Source organism: Nymphaea colorata, chromosome 10, assembly GCF_008831285.2.
Source record: "Nymphaea colorata isolate Beijing-Zhang1983 chromosome 10, ASM883128v2, whole genome shotgun sequence".
In the NCBI taxonomy this organism is placed as follows: Eukaryota; Viridiplantae; Streptophyta; class Magnoliopsida; order Nymphaeales; family Nymphaeaceae; genus Nymphaea; species Nymphaea colorata.
This window is the reverse complement of record NC_045147.1, coordinates 804146-827546: the sequence shown is the minus strand read 5'-3', so window position 1 is coordinate 827546 and position 23401 is coordinate 804146. Positions and strand designations below refer to the sequence as shown.

The window sequence follows — 23401 nt, the reverse complement described above, 5'->3', positions numbered from 1 at the left end:
GCCAATTCAAATTGCATCCAAAGATCACTAATAACACAATCAATTAAACTGTTCTGTCCAACGTGCTCTATTATCAGGTTCTGTCAATGGCTCAATATGAAGACATGCTTTTCTTCTAGCCATTGTCTCAAGGGGAGTCCTTTTTTAAGCGCATCACATGCTCTATCTATCTCAATTGAATGGCTCTAGCATTGTCCTTCTTCCTAGTAGTAATTGCTTTTGACACTTTAGATAGCATCTCTCAATCTTAGCACTAGTACTAGAGCCTCATTGCACCCCAAGTACTCATGGTACAAGATGCACACCTAAGGAATGAATCAATGAAAATATAATATAATGATTATTTCAAGGTATGGAATTCATTTTCTTTCAGGTCAATCTTCTCGTAGAAACTAGTCATTCAACTTAAGCATGTTTTGCCATACCAAAAAAAATCAATCTGGCCTCTAAAACAATTAATTATGACTTATAAAACTAAGTCACCTGATAAGATCAAACTACACATATACTAATTATCATATACCAACTTTTTGGCTCACGGAACATTAAGGGTTCTGACAAACCCCTAGCTAGCCTTCACTCCTCTTAACATATGCCTTAATGGACATGACAAGGAGTGTTGTCAAAGCACTCAATAAACTATCGTTTCCGAAACCAACCTGCAGATGGCTGGCCACCTTTCCTTACTTAAGCAAAATCAATACGTATAGAAGGAAGAATACTGCAAACAAACTCAGAAACAAAGCACATACAAGGAGTCACACCAGAACTGATAACACAAATAGAAGAGCATGAATAGAATAATGCAGGTGTTATATGGTTCGACATAGTTTTTGCATGCATACAAAGGAAGGAAGTAACCATTTCATCGATTAACCAACATCATGAGAGACATTTTATGTGCACTCTCTTGTTACATGCCGCTACAGTCAGATCTCTCTTAGCATTACCATGTCAACTGCATTCAAATTTGTTTCCACCATTATTGGCGATCTTTCTGTATCGATCAATACTCCCATCTGGCCATCGTTTGAGTTTAAACACTCACTTAAATGCAACCAAAAAACAATTAACTTAATGTATGTTTTGCATCAACCTATTCTTAAGATAATATCTGTAAAATTAGATTGAAAGAAAAAATAGAACAATTTAAACATGACATTCAGATGACCTGGTGGTTTGGTTTATACCAATTTCCACACACACACACGCATATATATATATATATATATAGAGAGAGGGGGGAGGGGAAATTTGGTATAAACCATGGGACAAAAATTGTAGCTTTTGAAGCCTTGATAAAAAAAAAAGGTTTACAACATATAGACATTATAATATGTTCATAATTTACACCATTCCACCATTGTAACTTAATTTTCATTATCTGATATCTTTGGAAGTCACATCCCAAATGACACTGCTTTGGGTTTATGCCCCCCACTATGTTTCAGCTTATACATTGGTACTCTCTTTGTGCTTTGGGTTGATGCCCCCCACTATGTTTCAGCTTAGACATTGGTGCTTTCTTTTGCAGCACAAAGAATTGACACCACAGGAGTTCAAAAGAAGAACTGACCACCTACCACTGACCATTGTGCCAACCCTCTTAGAGATGACATCAAGTGTAGTTGTCATGTTAATAAATAAAAGGTAAGACACATAAAAATACAATGTAGGTTGTGTTGGATTTAGTCTGACTCAAACCCAATCCAAAACAGACTGGTGCTGACCAACGTAGATACGGGATAAGGTGCCCTCATATTGCAAGAGTTTGGTTTTGATCAATCAAATTTAATATACTAAATTTTATTATATTTAAAGCTGAAGTTCATATTATAATTCTTCAAGAATTGCAGATTTTATTGTCAAACAAAAATGATGATAAACTTTTATATCGAGTACTTTAAAATCATTCCAATTTACTAAAACGGCAAATCTCATAGAGCAATTTCCAAACAATAGAAATAGAAAATAAAGAATCGATCCTAGACTTGGATTAGCTTTCACCGTAGAGAACAAACAACTTGAAGTGCACTTTTACCAGCAATCCTGTTTTCGTTATGCACAGTTGCACACTGACACCGCATTGTTTCCTCTTTGAGTTAGTTTCTCCTCTTAGGTTCGAATCTTAAGTTGCCTTGTTCTTTTCTCATGGGTAATCATGCAGAATCTTCACTTTCAACTTAAGATTTTGCGGATATGAAAAGGTTTAAGAGAGGAACGTTCAACGAGACGGACGCAGACCCTTAGAAAATGGTGGGTTCTGAGATCTAGGGAGGAAATACTTCCTTTATTCTGGTTTCTTCATTAGGGGCAAGTTTTTGCTCGGCTAGAAATACACTCTTTAACAAGGAAAAAAGTTTCATTTTTTAAATTTTTTTTCCTTTCCATCAAACTAACAAAAAAAAAAAAAAATCGACCGTTGAGGTCGTTTCAGAATTTTTTTTTTTTCTGAAACATCTTCAGGTGGAAAGATTTTTTCGGGTTTATTTTTTTGCCCGTTACTCTTCCCGTCGAGGTCCCCTTGTCTTCCTCTTCTCCTCTTCGTCCTCCGCCGCTGCCTGACGCTGTGACGTTCCTCTTCTGAAAACCCTCAGTCTCTTCTCCACTCTCCTGCACTGTGACGTCTTCAGCTGTCCATCGCGGCCTTCTCCGCTCTCCCCTACAGCGACGCCATTGCTCCTTCGTTTTTTCTTTCCCCCCATCGGTTCCACGGCGAGAACCTGCATTTCTCTTTTCTCTCTGCCCCATCGCCTCCATCTGCCTTGTCTCTCGGGCATCCTGCAGAGAGGAAAAAGGGGAAGAGGGGAGTGGACGGCTTTCATCACCGTTCTTTATCCTACAGGCAGCTGTAGCGCGCTGTTGGATGAACAGGAAGGCTGATTCTTCCTCCCTCAGCATGCTCCCGACATTCTCTCCCGGGTCGATCAGCCATTTCAGGTGTGGATTTCTATCTTGATATTCCCTTTTTGTTTTGCCGTTTATTTTTCTTATGCATTTTCCTATCTGTGTTTTTTTTTTTTTTGGTAAAATGCTATGCTTTTGGATGTTGAATTTTCTGTATGTATCCTCTGTGCTGATATAATGTCTTCTTATTCTTCTTCTTTCCCCCCATCTTTCTATCTTGTTTTGTGTCTATTTTTGGAGTATTTTGTTTGATTTATCTGTAGTTTTCTGAAAAAAATTTGTTTTATCGGGATAGTTGTTGTAGTCTCTGTTTTTTCTCTCCAAGGTCTCTGTTTCCTCTTCCTTCATGTGATTTTATATTTTTTGTTATACAGTTCTTGGTGCGTAACTGTAGTTGAAAGAAATCATGTCCTCAAGAATGCTTTTGAAGATATGATGTTTTTTTCTTGTACCTGCATTGTGAATGGAGAGGTAATTATGTCAAGGGTACTAAGCCCAATAAGGTGGGTTCTACAATCACAGTGTACAATTCTTCGTATGGAATATCACCTTATTTTTATTTGATATATGCTGCATACTGTTGCTTGTTTCCTGCCTCTTCTGTTTCCCCTGCTTGGCTAGTATTTGAGCTTCATGGAAACAATAGTTTGTAGCAGTAACAGAAAATAGTGTGCATCAAATTCAGTTAGCCTATTGTTTGTATCTTATGCAGTTCCTTTCCTTCTCTTGTTCCACATGTTGAAAACTTAAACTACACAATCATTTCGTGTCAGATTATTATCTTGATAATCTTGTGTTTCTCCTGTTTTAAGATTTTTCTGCTGAAACAATAATGTGGCAACTGCAAAACAATCTGCAGTCATCCGAGGCTGCATGACAGGAACACATTTTTCTTATCCCGACCTGAGAATGGCCAACTTATTCAAAGGAAAGAACAGCTCAAATTTCATATAATTCTGAATCTCAGTTTCTGAAAGGAAATCCCATGCCAGCTAAGCACTTGAAAAAAAAAAAGACGTGTTGCAGATAGCACAAGATGTATCAGATGATGCATCTATATAACTTGTTTCAATATGAATCAGTGCCTTCTTTAGCAGCTTTTGAGTGGTTAGGAAGGCAACATATATGGGGACTGACTGCAAATGAGTCAGCTCCTCTCATGATTGGCATGTTGGGTACTTTCTCTTACCTAGGAAGACAGCCTGGCACCATGGTTAAAAGGGTAGTGGCACGTTTACAAGTGCTGGAACTTCTTTTGCCATGGTGTCAGTAATAGCAAGCAAGTAGGAACTACAAATAAAACAATATAAGATTTATTGTCTATCTAGAAGTCACAAATGCAGCTGCTTGTCCATCCACGGGAGAGATCAGAAGGATGAAACCTGAATGGAATAAGGACACCCAGTTACTGCAATTTACTTTCTTCTCTTCTGTACTGGGCGCATACGCATCAGACGATTGCTGCACATGTATCTATTCTGCAAATCGCTTTTGACAAGAAAGTATTGATCTTTGACTTGTTAAGGCTATTTGAAGATGGCAGTGCTGTTATGGATGACTGCTTTAAGCGTATTCTGCACTCTCACTGGATTTTAAACCTTGGTACATAGGAAGAAATTGGAGGTCTTTCGGTAAGAACTTTTCATTGTCGATTCTCAAAGTTGAGCACTAATGTACCACATTTCGCATATAGGATACAACGTGCAGTGTGATCTCCATCAGTTAACAGAGTCCTATGAACTATGAAGAGCTTGAGTGTTTTCAGTCGTATGATATGTTACTAGATATCCAAAAGGTGTTCAAGTAGGGAACTGGTGGTCTCTCTGGAAATATGTTTCTTTCTTATCAAACTAAAATAATTTTTTGAAAATTTAACATACTTATCAAAATGAGAACGGTAAAGATTTTTCCCATTCATTTATTTCAGGAAACTTATTTCCAGAAATATTTTTTCAATTCTAAGTTTCCAATCCATCAAACGGCCCTTGGAGCACGTTTGCTTGCCAATAAATATATTGTACCTATAGCAAAAAAATTCAAATTTTTTAAAAAATTTCCAATCCATCAAACAATGGACGAAAAATGTAACTGTTAAACTCATTTTCGAAATTTTTATTTCGGAAATTCTTTTCCACCCTCGGGGTGGAAATAAATTTCTGGAAACGATTTTCTGCCTGTTGGCTTCTCTCCGTGTCGGCCTCCTCTTCACAGCCAAGAGGGTCCGCATCTGCCTCCCCTGAAACGGCCTACTCTTCACGCCGTGCAGCCGCAGTGGAAGCAGCGACCTGCAACACCCTCGACCGGCGATCTGTTTGTCTCTCTCTCTGTCCCATTATTTCCCTTTTCTTCAACTGTCGCAATGCCCTGAAACGCCTGTCGACTGAATTTTTCTTTTTGTTCCGTAGCTTTGTTCTCATGCCCTCGCTTGTGTTGCTCATATCTCCATATACTTGTGTTCCTATAGCAAATAGTTTTGGCCTCCTGCAACATTCTGCTCCGGCAACTCATCCGACCTGCTTCTCAAACCCTCTAGCATACCAACTGCTGCGTTGCATGTGTTTTTCAGGTAAGAAATCACTATTGTCTTGCTCTTTGTATGCCCTTTGTTTCTGTTTTGCTATTGAGAATGGTTTCGAGTTCACTGGCCGTTTTCGTTCTACATTTCTTCCTTCCTTGCTGTTTTGGGCTTCTAATGTTTCATGGTTCCGTTTCTTGGGGGTTTCGTTTTGGGATTGGGCTTCATCCCTCCTATTTATTTTTGAACTTTTGTTTCTTTTAGCTATGTCTCTCTCGTTTTCACTGCACATACAGTCGTCGAGATCTTCGTCTGTGGTGGCAGGGGGGGATTTGCTCTCGGTTTCCTGAAGGGAATGTTGCTGCCATTGCATTCTTTTATTTTTAAAAGTGTTATGTTTTTTGTTTTGCGAGCTAAAAGGTTAGCCTAAGTTGTTCAAGCTGTTGTTTGAATGGAAGTTTGAACGTTTTCCGGTAAAATAAAATCAAAAGGAAGAGCAATGTCACCAATATTTGAGTTTTATTTTCAAAAAACTATTAGCTACAATTACAAAAACAAGACTTTTGTTCCTGGTCTTTTACAGAGGTTAGAAACTATTCTGTTGGTACTAGAAAATCAATTTTGGGATTGTGGCTTGAAAGCAGACCACTAAACTTAAGTTCTTCCTTCCTCCGGTGATATGGACCATCACTTCCATTTCCAAATGAGACATTCCAAGAGACATGTCCAGGCCAGCCATGACCAAACCAATGGTCCTAAAACCCGTCATTCTGCTACCCACAGACAAATTAGCGGTTGTAATGGTGTTTGACCTTAATTTTTAAGTTAATGTGGGGGGGGGGGGGGAGGGTTGGGATGAACTGATCTGTGCTGGCCAATTTGTACTAATTAATTTTAACTTCATTATGGGCCAAAGTTTAAATCTGATTTCTTCCCGGTACCTTGCCACTAAATAGTATGGTTGGATATAACTTTCAGTACCGAAAGCAAGTGGATCATGAAATATGAGTTCCTGTTCCTTTTGAAGAATAATTTATTTTCATTAAAGTATGCTAGTTTCATTTGCAAATGTTGTAGATTGAGGGAGACGAGAGAGATGTAGAGGAAAGGAGAGAACGAGAGAGAGAGAGAGAGAGAGAGCAAAAAAGATTAATCATTAACGTAACCTTAATCCCCTTTAAAAGAGATTAGGGTTGGTGGCACACACTTTACAAGAACAGTCCAACAATTATAAGAAAATATTTAAAGACCTCCTCTCTAACTTTCTAATATTTCAGAAATACTCTTCAACACTCCCCCTCAAGCTGGAGCATATATATCTGTAGAAACATGCAACACACGAAAGAAGAAGAGGGGAACACACGATATACGTGGAAAAACCTCAGAAAGAGGAAAAAACCACGGGAAGCTCTAACCTAGGTGCACACCGCAACCCTAGGAGAGAGAAAATTATTTTCACTTAATCACACAATTACACTTAAGTGAAGATTATATAGGAGGGAGAGAAGAATGCCGCCTAGGGTACCGAGCCGGCCTCGGTACCCGTGCCCCATGGGACCGGGTCCAGAAATGGACCCGGTTCCCCATTACATCTATTTTAACACTCCCCCTCAAGCTTGGCATACATGTCAAACATGCCAAGCTTGCTAACATTTTTCTCAAATTGAGATGTACATAAAGACTTAGTTAAAACATCAGCAACTTGATCTTCAGACTTCATGTAGGGCAGGATCAACTCCTTAGAATCTATGCGTTCCCGTATGAAATGGCGATCGATCTCCACATGTTTGGTTCTGTCGTGCAAGACTGGATTGTTTGCCAAGTTAATAGCCGACTTGTTGTCACAATACATCCTCATCTTCTCTTCCATTTTCACCCCAATATCTGCTAACAGAATTTTGAGCCATAACATTTCTGTAACCCCCATGGCAACCGCCCTGTATTCAGCCTCAGCACTGGACCTGGAACAAACTTCTTGTCTTTTACTTCTCCATACCACCAGGTTACCTCCAAGAAAGATGCAGTATCCTGTGGTAGACCTTCTAGTATCTGTGCAACCTGCCCAGTCGGCGTCAGAGTATCCTTCAATACTGAGTTGACTTTGTCGAGTATAGAGCAGTCCTTTCCCTGGGTCATTCTTTAGGTATCCCAATACTCTTTCAGCACTTTTCCAATGACAATCAGTAGGGGTATGCATAAACTGACTTAACACACCCACAACATACGTAATGTCCGGGCGAGTAAGGGTGAGATAAATGAGTTTACCAACCAGCCGCTGATACCTCCCTTTTCCTTCCTCATCCAAGATCGTCCCAGTTTTGATACTTATCCTTGTGCCAGACTCCATTGGAGTAAGAAAGGGCCTGCATCCCAGTTTACCTGTCTCTTTTAGAAGGTCCAAAGTGTATTTCCTTTGGCTCATAACAAGACCAGTCTCAGATCTAGCAATCTCAATTCCCAAAAAATACCTCAGTTTACCCAAATCTTTGAGGTCAAATTCAGCAGCTAACGTTTCTTTCATCTTCCTTTTTTCTTCTTCGTCATCACCTGTGACAATCATATCATCAACATATACTAGTAGGAGGCTCACCAGACCATTTCTCTGCTTGATGAAGAGGGTGTGATCACCATTTCCCTGTTTATATCCATTAGTCTTCATCACAACCCTTAGTCTTTCAAACCACGCTCTAGGGGACTGCTTGAGGCCATACAATGCTTTCTTGAGATAACAACACTTTCCTTTCTGCGCATATCCAGGCGGCATGCTCATATAGACTTCTTCCTCAAGGTGCCCATTCAAAAAGGCGTTCTTGACATCAAGTTGGTCCATGCTCCACTTCTTTTGTACTGCCAGAGCTAAGATGACCCTTACTGTCTTCAGTTTAGCAACGGGAGCGAACGTCTCAAGATAGTCAATCCCATATTTCTGGCTAAACCCCTTTGCAACAAGACAAGCTTTATAGCGTTCTACAGTGCCATCAGGTTTGTACTTCACAGTAAACACCCACTTGGAACCAACTAAGTGAGTTCCATTAGGAATATCAACAACCTCCCACGTATTGTTCTTTGCCAGGGCGTCCATCTCCTCTGTCATGGCCTGTAGCCATTTGGGATCCTCCCTGGCATCCTCCACTGACCTGGGAATAACAGCCATAGATAAAGAGGTAATAAAGCACTTGTAGTCTTTACTGAGTTTAGCATACGAGACAAATCTCTGAATAGGGTGAGAAGTACATGACCTGGTGCCTTTGCGTAGGGCTATGGGAAGATCTTCATTCATTGGACTTGGATCATCCGGGGAGCTCACAAGATCGGGATTGGTAACATCAACAACCTCCATCACATCATTCTTCTTCCTGGTGTATACCTGACCAAACAAATGATCACGGAACTGTTCTTCCACAGGGCCCCCTTCCATCTGACTGTCTCTGTCCTCACTGACTGTGTCATCCACACTCACACTCGGAGAACTAGCCGTGTAATCCAAGAAATCTGTGAACTGAATCAACTGATGCGAAGAATACTCGTCCACTCTCTCACCTAAACACTCCCCCTGAAGAGGATTCGCAGGAAAGTATGCCTCGTGTTCATGAAATGTAACATCCCGGGAGACATAGACTCTGGAAGTGCTAGGGTCAACACACTTGTATCCCTTCTGAGTGGAGGAATACCCCAAAAAGACCGCTTTGATGGACCGAGGATCAAGTTTCTTGAGAGTGGGACTATGATCATGGACAAAGCAAATACACCCAAACACCCGAGGGGTCAAAGGCCAGGGACTCTGATTAGGCCACAAAACAGAATAAGGGGAATGTCCATTCAACACACGAGTAGGCATACGGTTAATGAGATGAGCACTAGTGAGAAGTGCATCACCCCAAATACCGCTTAGGGACATGACGTTGAAACATAAGGGCCCGGGTGACATTTAACAAATGACGGTTCTTCCTTTCAGCCACGCCATTCTGAGGAGGTGTGTAGCTACAGGATGTTTCATGTATAATACCTTTGCTTCGCAAGAAGTCATCAAGGGATAAGGAGACATACTCTCGAGCATTGTCAGTACGAAGGGTCTGAACAGGGGTTTGGAATTGAGTTTCAACAAATGCAACGAAGTTTTTGACAATGCCGGGAACCTCACTACGTTCTTTCAACAAGTACACGAACGTACAACGAGAGTAGTCATCGATAAGAGTCATGAAATAACGAAAACCACGACCGGTGGGCACTCCCGAAGGACCCCAAACATCAGAGTGAACCAAAGCAAAAGGACGGCTGGTTTTATTGAACGAAATAGGGTACGAGGCCCTAACATGCTTAGACAACTGACACACTTCACAGGCGAAGGTGTCCAAAGAAACAGACCGAAACATCTTAGGAAACAATTGTTTAATCAACTGAAAAGGAAGATGACCAAGTCTCTCGTGCCAGCGCATAATAGCGGATCTGTCCTCCACGTCAGATAACTGTCCACTGGTGGCTGAAATCAAAGCAGAGGCAACCTGTACTGGCATTCTGTAGAGACCATCAATAGCCGAACCAATCCCAATCTTCTGCCCCGTCCCCAAGTCCTGTAGTACACAACGATCAGCAGAAAATATTAGATTACAGTTTAGCTCTTTGGTAATACTGCTGACAGATAACAAATTCACGGGAATATTAGGAACATGCAGGGCATTATGAAGACAATATTTGTTCAGTAATGAGAAACTCCCTTTTCCAGCCACAGAAATAGAAGAACCATCAGCCATAGAAACACGCTGCTGCCCAGAAGTCAACTTGTATTCTTGAAACATCTTAGGGTCCCCGGTCATATGATGAGTAGCCCCACTGTCAACAATCCAATCACCAGGAGAGGAATTACCTTGATCACTTGTAGCAACAAGAGCCTGAGCTAATTTAACTCCATCAGACGTAGATGTGTCCTCTGACGTAGTAGAAAGGCGACTGATGTAAGCTTGTAGTTCCTTGATTTGATCAGGGGAAAGCCTCGATTTTTCACCACTTGAAGAACCACTCTGAGTTGAGTCCTGCACAAGAGGACCTCGCCGACTAGACGGAGGGCGACCACGAACAAGTCTCTTCTCAGGGTGAAGATCCCAACAAAAGTCAACAGAATGTCCTGATTTGTGACAATGTGTACATCGCCTAACAGGGCGTGGTCCAGACACAGAAGAACGGCTAACAAAGGCCGAGGGACCAGTCCCGTGACTAGGGTCAATTTGCATCACTTGACGCCTTTGTTCCTCTGATTCCACTCTGGCATAAACATCTTCTATTCCAGGAATCTCATCACAGTTGAGAATTTGACTCCGAATGGATTCAAACTCATCACGCAAGCCTCCAAGGAAGAGGAACGTCCGGTCCATCCATTCCTTTTCCCAGTACCGAGCATGATCAGAACCACAGTCCCAGTTATCATTCACATGATAATCAAGTTCCTCCCACTTAGTTTTCAGGGCTGCATAGAAGGAGGCAACAGACAGGTCACCCTGTTTCAGAGAATAGATACTGCGTTTAATCTGATACGTACGCAGAACCCGTTTCTTGCGACCATACATCCTTGCAAGCACAGTCCACATATCAAACGAAGTAGGCTTTCGCAGAATAAGAGGGCTGAATATCAGCAGACACAGAGCTGATGATCCATACCTTAACCTGACTGTCTTCCAACACCCACGTTGCCCATTGAGGATCAGTTTTGCTGGGCGCCGGTTTGTCGCCTGTGATATAGGAAAGACGACCACGGCTCGTTATCCCAATCTCGAGAGCAGCAAACCAAGAAAGATAATTGTCTTTAGTCAGACGAATGGGCGTGACCTGAACCGGCAAGATCTCGCTCTTGGGAGCGCTGCCCGCGTCAAAGGCCATATCACTTTTAGGTGCAAGCTCTTCCGCCATCACAAGCAGTCAAGTCAGACACAACCCCAGGCAGCAACAAGACAGCACGGCGGCGGCTGAAACACCAGCACCACACGGAACCTTAGGTGTCGGCGACGGTGCTGGATCGCCCGACGGCGGCGACGCAGAGGCGTGACGGCGCTGGACACTCACGGCAGCGGAAAGATGGGATGGCGCTGGATCGACCGACGACGGAAAAGGAGACACCCACGGCAGCGGAAGTCACAAGCGGCAACAGGCGGCGGCGCTGGATCGTCTGAAGGCGGCGGCGCAGAAGATCCCAATGGTGGCGGCGCGGGAAACCCTAACGGCGCAGGCGGCTGCGGTGCAAGGGCGACTACGAAAATACGAGACGAAGCCGAACGATCTCACGGCTCTGATACCATGTAGAAACATGCAACACACGAAAGAAGAAGAGGGGAACACACGATATACGTGGAAAAACCTCAGAAAGAGGAAAAAACCACGGGAAGCTCTAACCTAGGTGCACACCGCAACCCTAGGAGAGAGAAAATTATTTTCACTTAATCACACAATTACACTTAAGTGAAGATTATATAGGAGGGAGAGAAGAATGCCGCCTAGGGTACCGAGCCGGCCTCGGTACCCGTGCCCCATGGGACCGGGTCCAGAAATGGACCCGGTTCCCCATTACATCTATTTTAACAATATCAATCATGCTCACCTTGTTACAACATCTCAAAAAATCGCCTATGGGAAGATGAGGATATCAGCTGCCTGATCTTTTGAGGAGACATGAATAGTGCTAACAATTCCTTCTTGAATAAGGTCCCAAATATAGTGGCAATCCAATGGAAGACAAAATTGTTAGCAATATATGTAGTTGCCTTGTTGTCACAATACATCTTCATTGGGAGATTAACTGCAACACCCAACTTTAAAAGTAGTGATCTAACCCACGACATTTCAGCTGCAGTTTGAGCCATAGCCCTATATTCCGACTCAACACTAGATCGAGCCACCACATTCAGCTTCTTGCTCCTCCAGGAAAAGATTACCTCCCACAAATACACAAAAGCCTGTAGTAGACTTCCTGTCATCTACAGACTCTGCATAATCAGCATCACTATATGCTTCGATGTCAACACATTCTCCCTTTTTGAACCATAACCCCTTTCCTGGAGCAGATTTCAAGTATCTGACAATCAGTGGAGCAGCATCCCAGTGAACCTTCCGAGGTTTTTCCATCAACTGGCTTAACTTATTCACGACAAAGCTAATGTCGAGGCGAGTGACAGTCAAATATAACAGTTTTCCTATCAGAGATCTATAAGATCTAGAGTCAAACGGCTCTGAGTCATCATCATGTATATGAATGCGATGATTCATGAGAAGTATGGCAGGTTTAGCCCCCAATAGTCTTGTTTCCTTGCAGAAGGACAAGAACATATTTCCTTTGAGACACTACAACTCCTTTATTACTACGAGCCACCTCAATACCAAGAAAATAACAGAATTGTCCAAGGCCTTTCGTAACAAAGTGTTGCAGTACGAACTCTTTTGTTTGACCTATCTCTTGATCATTCTCCCCAGTAAGAACAATATCATCCATGTAGACAATCAATATCACCATGCCCGATTAGCCTTGCTTGATAAACAATGAGTGAGATAGGTCGTGATCCCCTTGCCCTATATTGCATAACTCCTCTTCCAATTGTAAGATCTTAATTACATTAGTGGCATGCGAGTATGTCTTCTTCAGGAAAGACCACATCTCCTTGGCCTTGGTATAATATGCAATAGTTGGGGCTATATGAGACTCCAAGATATAACAATGTAATTATCTTCACCCCACGCAACATATATTCCTTTTTTCTCAGTAGGCTCATCCTCCTCAAGAATATATTTCTTCCTATGAGTAGCCACAGACATTATGAACACCATAGACCATATTTCATAATTTGAACCATTAACCTTGATCGTGGTTCCATAAGAGAAGGAATTTCCAGCCATCTTGTATTCAGTAGAGCCCTCAGATTTACTGTTTTCAGCCATAGTAAATGAAGAAAACCCAACTGGTGTACACGTTAAGAGTCTAGGATGTTGCTGTCCACTAATATCAGAATACAGGATGACAACACAGACAAATTTGGAGTAGAGGTTTGTGACTCTAATGACAAATCTGAAACTTTCTCAAATAAACAACAATATCTCAAACATGAAGCAATATCTGAACTTTCTCAAACAAGCATATATGGAAATTTTATAAAACAGGCAGCAATATGGAACCAACTGTTTCAGTCGATGACTGAAACTTCTTCACCCAACGACAAAAGACTGCTGCTACTCCTAAGCACGGCAGTTTCTCATAAAACTTGCTGTCCACACGACAAAGAACTCAACGACATCAACTGAAATATCTTGTACTTAAGATTAGCGGCAGTCCACACCTCACAAAGCCTCACTTTGCTGATTTCACATTCACGATTTGCAGATATTGCTCCTCACATCAAAACTACATCTTCAAACAACAACGTGACTCCACACACAACAACAAAAGGGCAGATCTGATGATATATAACGTCACAGATCTGCTTCCACAACAACAAAAAAATTCAGAAAATCAGATCTGTTTAGGGCAGATCTGATACATGACTTCATAGATTTTCTTCACAGCAGCAGAAAATCAAATCTGATAAACAGATCTGAGCGACATAGATATTCTTCCACAACAGAAATCCAGATCTGATGCATCCTGATCAGATCCACCATCTTCTTCCACGGCAACAACTTCATCGACGTTTCTCCATGTCTTTCACGGCAACAACAACACAAGGGTGCTAATCATGTTTCTACATGTTAAACGTGATTAGCCTCATTTACCAAATAGATTACTTGCTTTTCTTGAAATTAACAGAAAAATATAGGTGTGAACCCTAACTTGAAGGAAGAGGCGAGAGATGAAGGAAGGAACGTGAAACCCTAGATAGCACAGTCCTAGATCTAGGGCTATAATACCATGTTACAAATTGAGAGAGACGAGAGAGATGTAGAGGAAAGGAGAGAACGAGAGAGAAAGAGAGAGCCAAAAAGATTAATCATTAACGTAACCCTAATCCTCTTTAAAAGAGATTAGGGTTGGCGTTACACACTTTACAAGAACAGTCCAACAATTATAAGAAAACATTTAAAGACCTCCTCTCTAACTTTCTAATATTCCAGAAATACTCTTCAACAACAAAACAGAGGTTCGAGACAAAGTCCTTGAGGAAAAGAATAATACTTTCCCGTAGTTACCTATTTAATTGTTGACTTAAGAGAGTGAACTTCAGCAGGTACGCCAACATCATGGATGGACTTCTGTGGTCTGCCATTCATAATAGTAGATGATAAATGCACGCAATTTCATTCTTATCATGTTCAGACGAGCGCGTGTGGCCAAGCACATCCTTCACGACATTATTTGTATTGTCCACACTAGTTTGCTTCTTGTATAATTTTGTACAAGAACTAAAATGTTAGTTGTTCTATATTTCTTATAATATAATCCTCTATATGGTCCATCAACCACGTTAGCTGTTCTAAACTAGGGCTGGGCATCGGGCCGGGCCGGGCCGGCCCGGCCCGATAAGAATGTAAAAATGAAGCCCAAAAACCGAAACGGGTCGGCCCGAGGCCCGGCCCGTTTCTAAATGGGCCGGGCCGGGCCCATGCCATATCGGGCCCCGGGCTTCGGTCAAGGCCCAAGGCCCGGCCCGGCCCAATTAATAACGGGCCGGGCGGGCTCAGTTGGGCTTTTGGCGGGCCGGGCCAGGAATTTTTGGGGCCGGGCTTGTTTCTCAAACCTGTTTTTTGGTTCTGTTTGCTTCTATAATCACCATGTAACCAATAATTTTTTATAAGATGGTAGTTTCATATGATATTTGAAGCAAATAACAGCCATTTATCCCAAACATAGATACATCGGACAGGGCACCACATTACATAAACTCCCATGTAAAAACAATAGTCCTTCATTGTAAGAAACCTTACATAGTTAGTTCGTTACATGGGCGTGGAGTAAGGACTCATGAAGTATTTTAAAGCTCCACAAAATCAAGAACATAATAGCATCTAAGTTTAGAACCCAAGTACAAAGCAAAGCAGCCTTAGTAAAAAAGAAATCCATAGAAGTTGCACTTGTTTTCCAATAGTGTCAAAGTACATGATTGAACATTGTATCTCCATATTAGTGATAATACCAGCTATCCAAACAGCACATGATATCTTCCTTTCCGAACTTACAAGATCCCAAACCACCTTAACAACCAAGGCAGGAAAAGAGTACAAATCCCACCCACATAGCATGCTACATATATATTAGGAGGGCTGAGCAAACAAGAGCAACACCAGCGTTGTCTTCCCATTGAACAAAATCTGATCAAGCTTTGTTATGTGACATCCTTCGCCTTCATATGTGCTTTCACTGTAACAACCACACCCATTGAATTTGCATGAGAAAGCAAAGAGATAAAGAGAGACAATAAGATTGATTTGATATGGTGCAACACTATGCTTATAGCATAAGAAACCAATCTACAATGTTATAAAATGTCAAAGAAACGTTTTACCACAATGAAATATAATTCATGCTAATTCGTCACCAGAAGATTCTTCCTTTTCTTCAAAACTACAAAAAACACATCACCACAAGCAAACTACAATGTTAGTATATCATGAAAGACAAAAAAAAAAGATTAAAAATTAACATTAAACAATGAACATCTTACGTTTCACATGAGATATCTTCATCACGAATCCAACTCTGTGTGCAAACTAGTGCTTCAACAGTTTCGGGAGTGGTTGAACATCGATAATCATTAATGATTCTTCCAGCTGTACTGAATGCAGACTCAGATGCAACCGTGGATATAGGGATTGCCAAGATATCTCGAGCCATTTTGGATAAAACTCTATATTTATTTTCATTTGCCTTCCACCAAGATAATATATTGAAGTCTTCATTAGGCCGAGATCGTTCTATTGGATCAGTTAAATATGCTTCCAGATCTGTGCGAGGTACTTGAGAAGATGCAGAACTCATGTAATATGTGAAGAAGGCATCTCTTGAAAAAGTTGAAGCCCTCTCTTCTTCAAAATCAACAATGGCGTTGTTTGCATTTTCATTTTCTTCATTGTCTGTACCATACACGTTTTTGTACTCAACATACAATCCATGAAGACTACTCTCTATTTTTTCATATTGTACCATTGCATCAATTTCATTTAAACTCTCAAGCACATACTTCAAATATCCCAGTTTGGATCTAGGATCTAAGACAAATGCAATTCCAAAAAGGACATTATAGTCATTTTTCCAATATTTGTCAAACTTTTCTTGCATTTTGTATGCTAATGACCTTATATAATCATTGTCTGCCAAACGATTTTTACGCAAATGGTTGCGTACCTTCTGTATTTCTTCAAAAACCACATTAGCTGTTACGTTTCTAGTGGCAGAGAAGATATTTGTAACATTATAGAATAACTTCAAAAACTGGCACAAGGTAGTTGCATAAGACCATTCATCATCAGAAGGTAAATTTGTATAATTGGGATCTATAGAAGCTAAATGTTGAAATGCATCTTTGTAGAACAATGCATCTCTCAACATAACATATGTAGAGTTCCATCGAGTTGGAACATCATAAGTTAATTTCTTTGTACCAATTAAGCCCACTGTTCTTATACAATCCTTAAAGGAATGTAACCGCTTTGGTGATCCCTTTACATATTTAACACTTTCACGAATCTTTGAAATTGTATCATGCAGATCCTGCATACCATCTTGAACTATAAGATTTAGAATATGCGCACCACAACGAATATGCAAATGTTGCCCCTGCATTGGAATAAGATTTCTTCTTCCTAAGTTCCTTTTCAGTGTAGTTATTGCACTATCATTCGTCGAACAATTGTCAACTGTAATAGAAAATAACTTTGATTGAATGTTCCATTTAGAGATGCATTCTAATAAAGCCTCACACAAACTATTTGCATTATGTGGCGGAGGCACATGTACAAAACTGAACATGTGAGCATGCAACTTCCAATATCTATCAACATATTGTCCTGTCACACATAGATAACCCAATGTCTGCTGTGAAGTCCACATATCAAATGTCAATGAAACTCGCTGCGTAGAATCATTTATAAATCCTTCAAGTCGGGCTTTCTCAGCCTTGTACACTGACATAATTTCTCTTTTCAAAGTTCTTCTAGAAAATGGAACAAACTTATGGTTGCAAGCTTGAAGAAGTTTGTTATGATATTTATATTCTGCCAAATTGAACGAAAGTTCATGTGCTATTACACACTTTGACATCAACTTTCTTATAAACTCCATGTCAAATTTTTGTATACCTATAGAAGTAGCACCAGAGTCATTAACTGCAAGTGATAAAGTTCTTTGCTTTCCTTCATTGATTTGCCTATTTAAACAAGATTTCATATGTCGACTTAAATGGCTAGTTCCATGAGCACTGCTTGCTTTCAGTCGTTCTCCACAATGTTTGCATTTGGCAAACTCTTCTCCTTTATATGTAACCAATATAAAATCAATCCATACTTTTGAAGTCCTTTTTCTCTTTGAGACAGCTTCTCTCTCAGTAGATGATTCGACTGATTCCATATTAGAAGTTGGACAATATTCTTTATCAGAAGAAGCAGGCGACATAACTGACATAAGTTGAAATGACACATGTAAATAGCCAAAACAATAACATACTAAAGACCAACATCATTGAGCATAGATGGTAATAACAAGAATAACAAGAATTCACTCTTATGCAGGCATATGTATAGAAAACTTATTGTAAATACATATATTTTTATGCTCATACCAAATTTACATAAAAGTTTCACATATCCTATTCCATGAAATAGATATTTGATTTTGTGACCACATCATATAGCACATGACAAGTCCAAGTAGAACTGGCCACATCACCATGAGCCACGAGTTACTTCCCATACATACACAAAATTGAGCAGCAATTTCCATTAGTAACTCATGCTAAGTAAGAGAAGATTTACAACGACTATGGACTATGGTAGCATCTTTGTATAGCTTCAGGCGATCTTTGTTCACTATTGGTTTCCATTTGGTTTCCCAACCCCCAAAAAAAACACGCTGACATTTTTAATCTTTTGAAAAAAGCAATTAATAACTATTTTAGAATGTTTAAGAAAATTTAAAAAAAAAACTTATTTTACAACTCATGCCACGTGAGTCTTAGAAGCACCAACTCATGCCACCTACTCTTTTGTTCACCTTGAACTAGCTACAAGAAGCACCCATCTGTCGACTGTCATGGCCTTTTCAATGATCATGGTATGCTGACAACAAAATAAATGGAACCCGTATTCTTCTTCTTCAAAAAAAAAATAAAAAGTGCTCCTAATGTCAGATAAATGCATCAAATTGCTTTTATTTCTTGCATTCTTTTTTTCCATTGCACTGGGCAAAGCCTTGCACTCTACCTCGTCAATAATTCAGTTGAACATTATAATTATGGTACAGAAATAAATCTTGCGTTGAACATTATAATTATGAAGTCTCTGAAAACCAATTTTCCAGGATTCAGGTACAGAAAGGTCATACTAAGAACAGTAAGCCCTTGACTGCAAATGGCTGCTTGAGATATGTTCCTGCTCATCCCAAACTAGTAGACGAGGCATGATGTAGCGTAGCATCTTGTTTTGATATTGGCGTATTTTTTTCCCACCACAGTAATAGAATTTACAAAGAAAAGAAACAAATGAGAAAACAGGTAATGGACCACAGCTGCAAAGTCAAGTTCTCTCAGACAACTTACCAAACAGGTAATGGGCACAGTATAAGGACACAAGAGCGCGCTCGGTTCCTTGCAGAAGCTTCTTTAAAAGGTTGCAACCAATTATATATTTGACTCACTTACGCGTTGATAAAAGAAACACAACAACAGAAATCTATACAAAGAACAGGATTGTCGGCCAGCATTGTTCAAATAACCAATGAAAGAATAATGCTTTTCCTTGTGTAGATCTTATTGTAGGGGCAACTTGACGAGTTGATGTTGATCTACAGATCTTGCATTCAAAGTTACTGCATTTGAAGATAAATGCAGGAAGGAAGCATGTTCTAGAGCGAGAAAATCAGAAGTACTGCAATAAGAACTTATATATGATCAAAAGAAGGCTGAAATTATACTAGGAATCTACTAGGCTAAATATTTTCCTTCCATTTTGAATTTTCCCTATTACAATCTTGATTCCTTCTAATTGGAGCAGTGATTAGAGTTAAGCGCCTCCAAATTATATGGTCTCTGTCCTAGATGATAACGAAGAGGAGATGGAGATAAGTGAACATGAACCAGAAGAGCAGTACGAACCTCAAAACGTGTGGTTTTTGACGGGATCATGCAGACTTCAATCCGAACTCGAGTGGCCTGAAAGCTTCGTGTTCTCCTCTTAATTGGGACCGTTCTGGCGTGATTCCAGCAGATTCTCGCCTCTTCTGAGCAGCTACCTAATTGGGCGCCGGCGATGGCAACTGGGAGGACCGGTCACCGGAGGAGGCAGACAGTCACCGGAGGAGGCAAATGTTGGGCGACGAGAAGGCAGTCTTCACTGAAGAGTCTCGACGGCGGCGAGGAACAAGTAACAACCAAACAGGGAAGGGAAGTATCGAGAGAGTGAAAACTGAAACCCTACATAACTCATAAGTTAATTTTTTTTTTTAAAAATAATAGTATCGGGCTCTCGCCTCTCGGGCCGCCGCCGAGCACAGTGGCGGGCCCGAGCCCGACCCGTTAACTACCGGGCCGGGCCGAGCCCGGTAATTAACGGGCCGAAATTGATTTTTTCAAGGCCCGGGCCCGGGCCCGAGTCGGGCCGGGTACCGGGTACCCGGCGGCGGCCCGGCCCGGTGCCCAGGCTTATTCTAAACTGTTAGCTGTTCTATCTTCTGTTTCTATTGATTGTCAAGAGCGCTACCCAAGTACATCCCACCTAAGTCACTAAAAGTACATTATAAGTGAGGTTTCAGTCTCCTTGCTTATCTCATTCATGATGTACTGTATTATTAAGCTAATAAAACAGCGTATTGCAGACTCTTCTCCCTCTTCTCTTCATGCACTTTGAGTTCTTTAAGGAATCTGCATATGCACTTGCACCATAGGCCTGCAGCAGAAAGGACTGTCCCGCTGCATGGACTGGAGGTCATACAACTGGTATTAAGTTAGAAGGGGCATTTCTATATAATTTTTCATTTTGCAGCTCCAACAACATAGTTTTATATGTTATTTACATAATTTTTGGCAAGTTAGGGGAGCCTGTACTCCCCCTCAGCTGAATTTGACTCCATCCCTAGCTGCAAGTACTCGGATGTGGCAGCCATTCAGACCTATGATTTTACACAACTGTACCAAACTTTATACCTTACGACAATCCCCTTAGAATCTGAAAAACTTCAAAAGAATACCTTACAACAATACACAGGTATCAATTTCTGTTTGCTTCCCTCTCAGTTCGTTCATAAATCCCTTTTCATTGTTTTTCCCTTCTAGAAACTTGTTTCTTAGTTATCAAACTAAGAAACAAGTTTGAGGAAAATTTGTTTCTCAGTCATCACACACAACAAAATGAGAATGGGAAAGATCTTTCCCATTCCTTTATTCGAGGAAACTTATTTCCAGAATCTTTTTTCCCATTCTAGGTTTCCAAATGCATCAAACGGCCCCTTAAGGCGATGTTGTCGTTTCAGGTGTTTGTTATTGTTCATTATTGAATCTAAATTGCTACTTTTTTTCCTCTGCATTCCTTTGGTTTGAATGTTGTGAGAGCCTTTGTTGGATCTTTAGTTTTCATTTTTGTTGTTTCATTCTTGACAATACTTTTTGCTTTAGAAAAGTATTGGTCTTCGATTTGTTTTGTTGTCTTTGATCCTAAGAGGGCATTTGATGGACACAAGACACGTGAAATGGAACATGTCTGTCCTGTTTAATCAATTTTTTTTATCAAACACTGTCTGTAGTACAAGATGAACACAACGGACAATTGGACAGGAGGTATGCCTCTGTTCCATACTATTCCAAGCTAACCCTCGGAACAGGGTGGAACAGAACACGCCTCCCTCTTGCCCCCGAGGTACCGTCGCCCCCCGACCCCGAGCCCTCGCCCTTTCTCTTTCTCTCCTTCTCCGTCTCCACCCCCGAGCTACCCCTTCTCCTCCGTCTCCACCCTCGAGCTGCCCCTTCTCCTCCGTCTTCACCCCCGTCTCCCGAGCTACCCTAGCCTTTCTCTTCTCTCCTTCTCCTCTGTCTCTGCCCCAAGCTGCCCTCAGCCTTTCTCTTTCTCTCTTTCTCCTCTGTATCCGCCCCCGAGCTGCCCTCGCCCTTCTCTTTCTCCCCTTCTCCTCCGTCTCTCCTCCTTTTCTCTTCTGAGTCTCCCCCTCGCCCACTGCTCTACCTCTTTCTCCCTGCTCTCTCTGTTGCTCTCTACGCCCATTTTCATTGCTGCAAGGAGCTCCATTGCCGTGAATAGCTTCTTCCAGGTGAGTTTTTCTCTCTTTCTCTTGTTTTCTCTCTCCCTCCCTCCCTCTATTTGTCTCTGATTTGCAGAAGCAAAGAATACACTTCTGAACTATGTGTATCACAAAGTGATGAACACTATCAGGGAATATTGGAGTGTGCAGACTAGTGCCAAAACTCGCTTCTGCGGACAGGAGGAAGATAGAGAACATGATTGAGCAGGTCACAAGGTGGCTCGACAAAAATGAGCTGGATGAAATGAAGAAGTGGAGAGACAAGATGAAGGAGCATGAGCTCGTATGGAGACACATCAATTAGTAAACTGTCGTAAAGAACTAGAGATAGTAATACAACATGTTTTCAATGGAAGCCTCATTCTCTTGGTAGTAATTAATTAATGATGCTGATATGTTTTAGACTTGGTTGTGTTCATGGTTAATTAAATTGGCTGAAAACTGGAAAAATTTTTTGTTCGGAAAATTCTTCCTTGTGCTTGTCGAGTTTGTTTTCTTGTACCCAATTGTGATTTCTCCCTTTTCCGTTTCCTTTTTCCTGTGATGATATTTGTGCACAACTATAGGGAAAGGAGTGCATTTCCACTTTTGTTGGAAAGTTCTGTCTTATGATCGTCTATCCTGTTCTCCTATACCTAATTGTGATTTCTCTGCATTCTCCTTTTACAACAAAACATTCTATAACATAGGCCTTAGCTGGTTAATTTAAACAAAAAGGGTGGTAAATTGATCCGATTCACCGGCCCACATGCAATCATTTTCTATTTTTGTTGTTTTATTAACAGTTTTTTGCTTGTTTTTCTGGCTGCACTTACTCTGTCTTTTATTTTTTAAATAATATGTATAATGTATATTTTTGCTATCACAAGTGTTTCAGATAAGACTCTCTTAATCATCTGACTCACGAAGTTGGCAGCCTGTTAAATTTGATTCGACTTCAACTCTGTGGATAATATTGATCTGATAGTTGCACACAGCAGACTGCATGTGTGAGCAGTCGTGAAATCTTTTGCCATGTGTATCAGGCTGCACATGTATGGTGCCGAAGCATTCATATATATATATATATATATATATATATATATATATATATTAATCAATAATAGATGCATCTTATTTAGTTGTTATGGCATGTTTAATGCATAAACTTTTGCATACAAGTCAGAAATATTATTCTTTTTCTATCGCAGTGTTAAGATAAAGAGGGTAGAATAGACCAATAAGGATATTTAACTTAAACAGAATTAGACTAATTATTTGTTTAACCTTACAAACTGTGTTGTAAAAATTAGAGTCTAAATTCAGTCGGCCACATTGTCTCTGATTTTATTGGTCATAAAGCGCAAATTTTCTTTGTTTTTTGTTAATTACAGGACTTGGTTGTTCTTCTATTGGATATGGACAGGCACAAGAGTTAGGAGGTCCATTCTTGGTGAAGAAAGGGATTCCTGAATTAAAATTCAATAACTACAGTTGGAACAAGGGTACCACCGTTTGATTACTTCTTAGTTTTAATTATTTGTAATTTTCCATTTTGAGAACCTTAATTAGTT

The 23401-nt window shown here is 40.7% G+C and overlaps 2 protein-coding genes across 8 annotated transcripts in view; one reads left to right on the top strand and one right to left on the bottom strand.

Moving 5' to 3' along the window:
* Window positions 1–2515: 2515 nt before the first annotated feature.
* The window catches only part of LOC116262382 (serine carboxypeptidase-like 35), a 32875-nt gene continuing 11989 nt past the window's right edge, over window positions 2516–23401 (top strand). For 3 of the 5 annotated variants that reach the window (XM_050080028.1, XM_050080027.1, XM_050080026.1), the window contains exons 1-4: window positions 2516–2940; window positions 3282–5217; window positions 5313–5473; window positions 23222–23332. In XM_050080028.1, coding sequence (XP_049935985.1) covers window positions 5323–5473; window positions 23222–23332 — 262 coding nt within the window. In that variant the 5' untranslated portion in view covers window positions 2516–2940; window positions 3282–5217; window positions 5313–5322. The remainder of the gene's footprint in view (window positions 2941–3281; window positions 5218–5312; window positions 5474–23221; window positions 23333–23401) is intronic. The other 2 variants (XR_007574431.1, XR_004174452.2) reach the window with 1 other exon arrangement.
* On the bottom strand, window positions 15182–19979 carry LOC116262381 (zinc finger BED domain-containing protein RICESLEEPER 1-like). Of its 3 annotated transcripts, none has more exons than XM_031641701.2 (4): window positions 19696–19979; window positions 16054–18001; window positions 15895–15953; window positions 15182–15749 (listed from the first exon to the last, which is right to left on the bottom strand). In XM_031641701.2, exons 2-3 carry the CDS (start codon window positions 17997–17999, stop codon window positions 15911–15913), a joined length of 1989 nt encoding a protein of 662 aa, XP_031497561.1. In that variant the 5' UTR covers window positions 18000–18001; window positions 19696–19979; the 3' UTR covers window positions 15182–15749; window positions 15895–15910. The 3 variants fall into 3 exon arrangements, with proteins under 3 accessions (XP_031497561.1, XP_031497560.2, XP_049935982.1); XM_031641700.2 differs by having other exon boundaries at window positions 15898–15953; XM_050080025.1 differs by having other exon boundaries at window positions 16054–17944.